The sequence below is a fragment of the Alosa alosa genome, chromosome 9 (genome assembly GCF_017589495.1).
Source record: "Alosa alosa isolate M-15738 ecotype Scorff River chromosome 9, AALO_Geno_1.1, whole genome shotgun sequence".
In the NCBI taxonomy this organism is placed as follows: Eukaryota; Metazoa; Chordata; class Actinopteri; order Clupeiformes; family Clupeidae; genus Alosa; species Alosa alosa.
Window position 1 is genome coordinate 15,047,291 of NC_063197.1, and position 10,185 is coordinate 15,057,475.

Sequence of the window (10,185 nt, forward strand, 5' to 3'; positions counted from 1 at the left end):
TAAGTTAATTTCCTGTCATTTCATTGGGGCGGGGGTAGGCCTATCACGATGCAGATCTCAGCAAACTTAATTTCCCAGAATGCTGTTACACTCGATATGGCCTTATGGGTAACTGTACAGTGCCCTTGTATGAAGCTCAGACGCTGACTGGGATCACGCTTGCATTTGGGGAGAACCTTGGCCTCTCTCTCGGTTGAGTTTATATCAGAACTACCTAAAAATTAGGTAAAATGATGGCAGCAAGGTTTTTGTTCCGTCGTGCGGTCCCTGCTTTGAGACAAGTGCGTTGCTATGCAGATGCACCCGGTGGTGCACCGCAGATGTCCTTCACATTTGCCTCGCCGACCCAGGTAAAGTTAGCCCATGTTGGTTTCAAGACTGATAGCTCAATTGCTGAGGGGTTGGCCTTCCCTGTGATCGTAATTTCATGTTCGAGCATTGCACAATAACGTAGTCAGACGAGAAGGAGCAGTAAAGTATATGTAATGTGTGCATGCTGTGAACGTGTCAATTGTGTAACTCATTCAGCTTTAAGACGTAAGCTTATGAAGTTACAGAACGCCATGTTCCTGTGGTCCATTTCATTTATGCTAAAGCTAGCCTAATGGAAGCTAATGTCAACCAGAGACGGATAGTCAGGTAGTGTGTATTCGACTGCAACGCTGCCGTCAACCAGTTCGCTAACCCAAATTAGCTGCTAAATTGTTTGCTCGAATATACTTTGCAATGGTAGTAAATATTGTATTCTCCTTTGATCGGCCCCAACCAATTGGATCTGACGTTATCTCCGTTATGCTAGCCACCAGTTAATTCAACAACCAGGCAATGTTGCTGGCTGGTTAGCCACTATTAGCCGACTTGCTAGCCACTATTAGCCGACTTGCTAACTTCCCCTGAATGGATAGCCTTTCACCTTGAACTGTTTAAGCATTTTGGCCCGAGTTGTTGATTAAATGAATCACGTCAGTCGGTGTTAAACTAGAATAATTCTCATGTGTCCTCAAAGCCATGTTAAGCTTTTACTGAGGTATTCACTAAATGAATGTTAGTCTAACGTTACCAACGACTGTGAGTAGTTGCTAATCCGCAACAGTCGCAGCAGAAGGGTTGTTCAGAAACTACAAATTCACCTGTCACTTTTTTTTTTATTGTGTATAATTGTAGGTGTTCTTCCAAAATGCCAGCGTGAAGCAGGTCGATGTACCAACACTGACAGGCGCTTTCGGCATCCTTCCAGCTCATGTTCCGACCCTACAGGTTCTGAGGCCTGGAGTTGTCACCATCTATAGTGATGATGGTTCATCCGCAAAGTACTTCGGTGAGATATCCTTCACACATCTTTGATTCCAGCAGCTTCAATTTTAGCCCGGATCTTTTTACGTTACATTACATTTGGCTGATGCATTTTTAACCAAAGCGACTAACACCATGGTAACAGTTAAGTTTTAAAGCAATTCTCTCAACAAGTTTAGGACAATTTAAAAACGGTCGAGTACAGTAAGAATAAGTGCATCAGTGAGTGCTGTTTTTAAACAGTTGAGTGTCAGTTCAAGACCTCTGGTAAGTGCTAGGATCAGCAAGACTTGTTGTAAGTGGTGCTATAAGAGGAGATGTTCTCTAAAGAGCTGGGTCTTCAGGAGTTTTTTTGAAAATGGAGAGGGATGTCCCTGCCCTTGTAGGAACTGGCAGTGTGTTCCACTGTGCTCTTTTGTGGAGGGGTAGTCAGACAGCAACCCAATTTGTTACATGTAAAGAAACAATGGTATGACAAACTGCAACCTTTACGTCTGTCTGTTATTCTGTAGGGGTCAGTCTTGAAAAAAACAAGGAGTTATATTTGCGGGTGGGTCAGTCTGAGCCACATAGGCCTACAGTATCTTGTCTGGCATGGCAGCATTCCCTGTTCCTCAGTTAATTTGAAGTCATATAATTGATATGTTCTTCATGTGATATGTCCTTTTCCCAGGCTTGGAATACTGGATTTTAGAGAATTCTCTCTTGTGTGGCAGGGCAGAGACAAGGGTTGGACATTCTGAGTAGCGGTGTACATCATGGAAAGTCTGGACAACAATGCTTTTTGCAGCATATTCAAATATTAATTTCCCCTATTTCGGTGCTGTGCACCTGCTTAGATTCATTGTAACCTATTAGAAAATAGGCTCCTTAAAAGAGGATCATTTTAAATAACAACATTGCTTATATGTGGACATGATATGCACACAGCTTTGGTATTAATCCATATATGGTGGGAGATGACACTCAGAACTGAAAGGGTTTTTGCTGTTTACCTGATATGTTTTACTGTTTTATCATACCGTTTGGTAGTTTATTAGAATAGCAGGGCTGTCAATTATTGTGATTAACAATTCTAAGTCTTTAGATCATTTCATGTCACTATTATACTATTTTGCCTAATTGTACATTAATATAAATAGTTTTATAGTGCTGATTCTTCATAGGAATAGCTCTTCCAAAAGGTAAACTCCGTCTGCAGGAAGTGTACTCTTTACTGGTCTTTATTCAGACATGTGTAAGCCAGTAGGTAGCAACCTTGCAAATCTTGCATGCCCAAGCAACAGGTACCCCAGGTGACTGGAAACAATTGTATGTTGTGGACCTAAAAACTAGGCCAACATATCAGCCCTTGAATCAGTAGCCTAGTTCTAAACCACCTTGAGCGTTTGGTATCTGTTCAGATGGATTTTGTTTGTTCTAAAATCTTCTAAATCTTTGCACCAAAGACAAACTATTCCATCCGTATTGCGCTTAGGTCATGATGACTATATGTTTAGTGTTTTTGTTTTTTTCCCTTCCATGACCAGTGAGCAGTGGCTCGGTCACGGTGAATGCGGACTCCTCCGTGCAGCTCCTTGCTGAGGAGGCAGTGACTCTGGACAGTCTCGATCTCCCTGTAAGTACATTTGTCATGCCTAATCCTGTACATTGACCTGCGTTTTAGTGCAGTAGTTCAATTGAAATAATAATTTTTAGGTACATATGCCTGATTGAAGGTTTTTAGGTGCCATTGCAGTGTCATTAGTAAAATATCACATTGACATAAGTAACAATTAAGCTGATTGAGTAAAGTTTTATTTTTTTAGTTCCTTTAGACAACCACAAAGTGTCTCAGTGCCCGTGTCTGTAATTTGTGTATGTGCATGTCTGAGCTTTATAAGTTGTTCTACACATTTCAAATTGCAATTGCACAACCTCTGTCTTGTGGCATTGGCTAGGAAAAAGTCCATCTTGATGTACAGATGACCAGACAAATTCAGGGAATCAAGAAAGTTAGCTTTATTTATTTCAAAATACGACCCTATCGCAGATCAAATGTTCTCTAAAACTATGTTTGAAAAACACTGCTTTCCAGTGACCTGGTTTGTCTTTTGTCATGGTTGATTAGTAAGGGCTATATTCTATATTTCTCCAGCCTTTATGGCTGATTTAGTCTTGAGTGTTTCTTCAGCAAGTGATAGGATTCATGCGGACAAAGAAAGACAAACAAACTGAGGGGAGAGCGTGTAGCCAATCAGATAATCAAATTCCTCAAATTGGAATTATTTCAAATAAGTGTTATTAGAACATTATCTAAACATTTTGAAAGAAATCTGTGTGTTTGTAGGGGTAATTTAGTATGTTACTTCTGAGAGAAGCCCTAAGATGACATGCTTATTCTTCAGAACTCTTCTTCAAGATATGCTAAGTGTTTTATACATGTATATCAAATGTAAGTTCCATCAGCGGCAGTGTGGGCATACAACTCTGGGAATAGAGAACAGTTATCTTGATTTAAAAATAAAGAGCATGTCAAGTGAAGGGACAGATGGTGCGGTGTGGAAATTTACAATTAAATCATAAGTCAGAGATGTTTACAATATGACAACTCATTCAGTTTGCCTAACTAGGTTAGAAAATTAGTCTTTCCGATTACATTCAATATCGGCTTCAACCAATATCGATTAATAAATCACGATTTCTGCATGTCTGATAGAAAATATGCATGCATATTTTTTTCCTCTTACTATAGTTGACAAAAGCTCATCCAGATGTCAAGACACTTACTAAAGATGACCTAAAATGTGTATATGTAAATCCATATGTAAATCTCGGAATTTGAAATGACCACTAAAAACAGGCGAGTCTAAACAAAGACAGTCTGTGATGCAAATACAAACTGACGCAAACCAATCAATTAAATCAAATTAGTCATATAGCTGATAACCATGACAGGCGTTAGATATCTGCTAAAATGTTCTGTTTTATTCCCCAGCTAATAATAGGTTAAATGGACTTGTAAAATAGCATCTGGGCATGTTTTTTTGTACAGAAGTTGCATACCGTCTATGTTAACAGAGAACAACGTAAAAGAGGCTTTGTGCTAGGCACAGTGGTAGGCACAGGTGGGCAAAACATTCGGAACTCCAGGTTGGCCTCTCTAAGGTGGATGACCTTTTTTTTTCTTCTTCCTCACACTGATGACAGTACTCATGGGCTCCCACTGTTAATGGGTATGGAAAGGTCAGTCACTGTTGAATTGGAACAGAGGTGTCAAATCCCCACTGAGAGACCTTTAACTCTCAGTAATGTTTGGCATTTATACTTTGTAATCGCCACTGTAACAAGTGTCTTTTGCGGAGAAAGGCCATATTAATTTGTTTGGGTCTTGGAGAGGGCCCCACTATGTCATTCTCTTCAAATCAATGTTTTAATATAAGCCACTGATTAGATTTGGTATTTCAGGAGTATGGAGACAGAGTATTCCCTTGAGTCTATCAGTAGACCCACCTGTCATAATGGCGCAAATGAAGGTAGTCCAGCCTTACTCTGTACAAGGGTCAAGAAAACATTGACAGACACTTGTCATTCATATGACTTGTTTTGCATATGCAGTATCAACAACAACAAAAATATATTGTTTTAGAAGTGCCACAGAAATGGTGTGACTTTGAAGGAATTCCCATGTTTATGTGAAGGGTTGAATGCAGAATGTGATTCATTTGTTGTGGGTAGGGATGTAATGGTATGAAAATTTAACCTCACGGTTATAGTGACCAAAATTATCACGGTTTTCGGTATTATCGCCGTATTTTTAAAAGTGTGTTCAAATATAACACAAGCTGAAATAGTTTCAAAAAAGTGTGAACGTGTTTATTATATTACAAAAATATAGGCAAAACCTTTTTAAGTGTAACTTTTAACCAAGGATGCTGGATTTTCACCTGGGGGTGCTCATAGTGGGGGTGCTGGGGGTGTAGATGTGATGGCTTTATTCTGGTGCATTTTAAAGTGGCCTATTGCTACTGGAGAAGGGCATAATTTGTTCACATTCATAGGCCTACATCCTGACTGCAGAAACAAACCTGGCTGAGCTGAGCATTCTTAATTCATAGCATAACGTTACCGTGGCATTGTGTTGTCCCATTCACTTTTTCCTTGGTCATGTTTAATTGGCTATGTGCTTATAGCTTAACTTACCCTATCATGACTTGGAGTTTGCTATTTAAGACGCAGAATGGCTACACGATACAGCACATGGTTTTTGGTGAAAATGTTCCGCCTTTTAAAAAGCAGGTGCACTCAATGTCTAAAGTGTTAAGCGTGATCACCAAACCCACTCAGTCAGGTGACAAAAGTGTGTTGGGCAAAACGTCTGCATTTCAGACTTATTTGTCACTTTGTGAGTTAAACCGGTGTGATTATTCAATATCCCCATGCTATTTTCCCATAGGACAAATCACAAGTACCCAGATCTCCTTATATGGGCAAAGATGGCAGCTCCCCCGTGGTTTATTTGAGTAGGTGTCGGCTGCATGCCACACCTGTCATAATGCCAAGGGTTGTTCCTTAGTCTGTTCCTTGCCTCCTCTTGCAGTCTGCTAAAGCTAACTTGGAGAAGGCCCAGGCTGATCTACTCGGTGTTTCAGACGAGGCTGCCCGTGCAGAGATCCAGATCGCCGTAGAGGCCAATGAAGCCATTGTCAAGGCCCTGGAGTGAAGCACTTATTCAGCCTGTGGTAAGGATTACAACAGTTGCCTGATTTTCACAGACCTTGCTGTCATCTTTTGGTTTGGTTTCATTTGAAAAGTGTCACCATTGGAGTATGTATGTATACTAATGAAATTCCCCTCCCCTTGTTTTTTTCCCTCTCTCTCTCCAGGATGATGTGTTGATGTTAAGGTTAAAAAGAAAACCACCTGCTCCTCTCTTGTTTTCCCAAGTCCTGTCCAGTCCGTAACGACAAGCCACCAGGCCTGTTTTGTACAGTCAATGAATTTACCAATAAATTTATTTGGAATTATTCACTCAATTGTAATGTTTTAACTGCACGCTTCACCCTGCTGGCTTCACAGAGTAATACACAATTCTTCCATGGCTTCTCATATTATGCTCACAGAAACCATATGCAACAATTTGTCATGTGAAGGACATACATTTTCCTGTTGGCAAGCTGGCGTGCCACATTTAAGACAAAAAATAAAATAAAAAACTTCTAGAACGGTTAATTTGGCCAACCTTTGTCAATCACACACCAAGTCAGACTCGAAAGTTGTCTTAACTTGTTGTATGGTGCCGTTAACTTCAATTTCCGGTTACACTTTACTTGACAGTGTCGACATAAGAGTAACATGACAGTCATGAACGTGTCATAAACGTTTGACATAACGCTTCTATTATTAAGTGATATGGTGAGGGTTAGGTTTATAGTTATGGTTAGGGTTAGAGGTTAGGGTTAGGTTTCATCTCACTCTTATGTCGATACTGTCAAGTAAAGTATTACCCAATTTTCTCTGCACCTGGCTGAAAACTAGTTAGAAATTATTAGCATTTTTGGAAGCAACATGTGTGTGTATATAATACAATGATAAGACCGAATAATTGTCAGTATAATTGCTTTTTAAGGAAATCCACTGTAAGTGGCTGAATACCAGTCGTTCCACTATACATATTTCAGTCTAGTGTTACTAGACATTCCTACATAACACTTACATAAGAATGTGTTTGTGTTATGTCATAAGCCGTGCTGTTTGCTCTGTGCACCTGAGCAGCTGTAGTTTTTCAATAATTCAAGTTTCAACATTGGGGGGGGGAAAGCTGGAGATTACCCAAGATTTAAACATCTATTCGGGTCTGGCCAGAAAGTGAGTCATGGTGCATGTGTGCTTCATTTACAAGCAACTAGTTCTGGTAACCAAGTTCATTTGAACTACCAACTAGTGCTGTTACCTCAGGTCCATTTTCCTCGTAAAGTTCCTTCGCCACATCGATTACTACATCACCTAAAGACATGAGTTGTTAGTGCGCCTTCAATCATTTGTGTTGGGTTTTCTAAGATTGCTAGTTTTCAACCAAACTCTCCCTGCTACTGATTTGAATACAAGTGGCTTGTGATTTACTCCACCCAGCTTAGGACACATACAGTCTTTCATTAGAAGTCTGACATGTCATGATCATAGACCGTATAAACTAGGTCATGATCAAGTGAAAATTTGACTCAAATTGGATTGCCTGTTGCAATACAGTTTTCTTCCAAAAGAGGGCAGTAGAGTCTTTTTAAATGTCCCTCCACTACTGCCTGTGTCAACCAGTCAACCAGTCCCTCCACTACTGCCTGTGTCAACCAGTTATTTAGTTAGTTGTATTTTGTCTTCATAGTGTAGCTTCAATAACCTAATACAGCTAAAGCAATAGTAGGTCCCAGGCACTCAAATATATGAGGAGAAGGAATTCTTTAAAAAGCCTTTATTGAATCTGGCTTAGGTCATTTAAAATATTGAGCCAACATGTTTCGACCGAACATGGTCTTCTTCAGGGCAAAGTAGCCAACTTTGCTACTTTGCCCTGAAGAAGACCAGGGGCTGGAGAGGATGGCTTGCAGTAGTTAGGTGTGAGTTTGTTTGCACTGTGACTCATCCCAATGAGTTCACTTTGACGAGGTCTTGCCAGGAAAACTGGCCCTTTGCAGACTTTGAGTATGTGTCTGTCTGTCTGTCTCTTTAGGCCAAAGGCCTACGTCTAGTAAACAGTGATTGTGTGACCTGCAGGGCTGCATTCAGAGGCATGGTCATGTGCTGACTTGGGTGGTTGGTTGCGAGAGCATGAGAATTCTCTCTCTCTCTCTCTGTGAAGCATGCTCTGACCTGTTCCAGTTGTCTTTACCGAAAAGAGGTAGTCATAAACCTCAGCTGACACTCAACAACGGCCGTCTCACCACCAGGGTACTGTACATTTTCAGTTTAGTGCTACGTGACATTTTTACTCAACTTTACTCAAACACTTCCTTACGTAAGTGTCTTCTTCGGCATGCAGTTTGCTCTGCAGGTGAGCAGCTGTAGCTTTTCAACAAGTTATGAAACATGAACAAATCTGGAGAATACAGAAGGCCCAAACATTCAGTTTCTTAGAAAACTGTACAAACTAAATGTATTATTATCTAATTGGGCAGAAAGTGAGTCATGGTGCATGTTGGCATTCTTTACACGCAGTCAAACTGAATGATGGCAACTTGTGAGATGTCAGATTGTGTGGGTACCTGACGCGACGCGGCTGTGTGGTTTTTGATCCATTTCACTGCACTGCCAAGGCGTGTTACGTATGCAGGTACATGGCGTAAGCATGCGTGTGTGTGTGTGTGTGTGTGCGTGTGTGTGTGTGTGCGCGGTGGGAGGGGGAGACGAGATATGCCTCATAAAACCCTTTTTACGTGCGACACACAGCATCAGCGTTCGCTCAACCAGTCAGGTGGGTGAGCTGCGAGGAGCTGTGGGCAGCCTGACGCGGCGCCGCGGTCCTCCAAGTAGCTGGTGACGCATGCTTGTATTTATGTTTTGCATGAAATGCTATATTTCACCTGCTGTCACGGCGTGTCATCCCTTGTGGATATGTAACTGGATGTGTAACCAGCTCCTCCATTCCAATCTGGACTGCTTAGACAACCAGACACCTCAAGAACAGAGAATTAGCATGTAGGTGAAAGGTGATTTTCAGGGGCCACAAAATTTGTCCACTTGTCAAACTGGGCAGCACACCCCAAAATGGCTCCCTCTCACATAATATAAATGTGCAATTTAAACCCCCACCATCCTCCAGCTAAGGCTGATCAAGTGCAGCAAAATGTTTTATCTTCACATAGCGGTTTACAAATGTGCAATTGAAACCCCCAACCGACCCCCCCCCACCTGAAGCTTGCCAAGTGCATCCCGAAGTGCAGGCTGAAGTGGAGGAGCCACTGGTGTGGAGAGTGGCACAGGGCCAGCTGATTGAAGTGCTGACCTTTTGGGTTCCTGCGTGTGAGGGGGGAGAGAGAGAGGGATGGAGGCTGCAGATTCTCAGTCAGCTGTTAGATACTGCATCTAGGCTGCGAGTGGGAGTTGGGCCTTGACACCGCAGCCTACGCCTCCCAACCCCATTTGTGTGTGTCATCCTCCTCGCAAACGGCTCCAATACACACACACACACACAAAAGCCAGCCAGCCAGCCAGCCAGCCAGGTACGACTCCACAAATAGATGTGTGGGAGATTTTCTGAGAAAATGGCAAATCCATGCGCACACACACACACACTCGCACTCACACACTTACTCTCCTCCTCGGCAGAAGGGGAGGATAATCAGCTTTGCTCTCCGAGTAAATTACACCGAATTGCTCTTCAGGTAATCACAAGTGTTGGTCTTGCACGCACCCCTGCCGGGTTTTAAATGGCATTCTTCATTGTGCCGGTCCTGCTTCAACTGAAAGCCGGGGACAGACTGTATTACTTTCTGTTGTGATACTCACAATCTCTACTTTAAACATATCTTGTTCTTATCATTTCCAACATGGCCACAATATTCCAGGCTCACCTTACACCTTACATGGAATTTTGGAATCACCCCCGACCCCACACATACGCACCATGTTGTGCAGTGCACACAAACTGTGTGTCTGTGTGTGTGTCATGCCATATCTATTTGGTAATTGGTACAAATCACCTCCCCTGTTGCTGCCTCAGACTGGGCTGCTTTTCTGGACAGACCCAAAATGTAAAATATCCTCCTCTGCTCATGTGTAGACACTTAACAATGAAGTTTGCGGTCCGTCTTCGCATTCCAAAGAGCGGAGTGCCACATTCCGGGCGGGTGAGGAGGTGGGAAGAGGCCAGGGAGGGAACAGGAGGCCGTGGGTGGTGGGGGTCGGGGTTAGAGGGGA

General features: G+C 42.2%; 1 protein-coding gene across 1 annotated transcript; it reads left to right on the forward strand.

Annotated features, from left to right (window-relative positions):
* Nucleotides 1–104: 104 nt before the first annotated feature.
* Nucleotides 105–6,303, forward strand: atp5f1d (ATP synthase F1 subunit delta). Its single transcript, XM_048253750.1, has 5 exons — nucleotides 105–350; nucleotides 1,165–1,318; nucleotides 2,823–2,911; nucleotides 5,873–6,014; nucleotides 6,159–6,303. The coding sequence occupies exons 1-4, from the start codon at nucleotides 231–233 to the stop codon at nucleotides 5,993–5,995; spliced, it is 486 nt and encodes a 161-aa protein (XP_048109707.1). The 5' UTR covers nucleotides 105–230; the 3' UTR covers nucleotides 5,996–6,014; nucleotides 6,159–6,303.
* The last annotated feature ends 3,882 nt before the right edge of the window (nucleotides 6,304–10,185 follow it).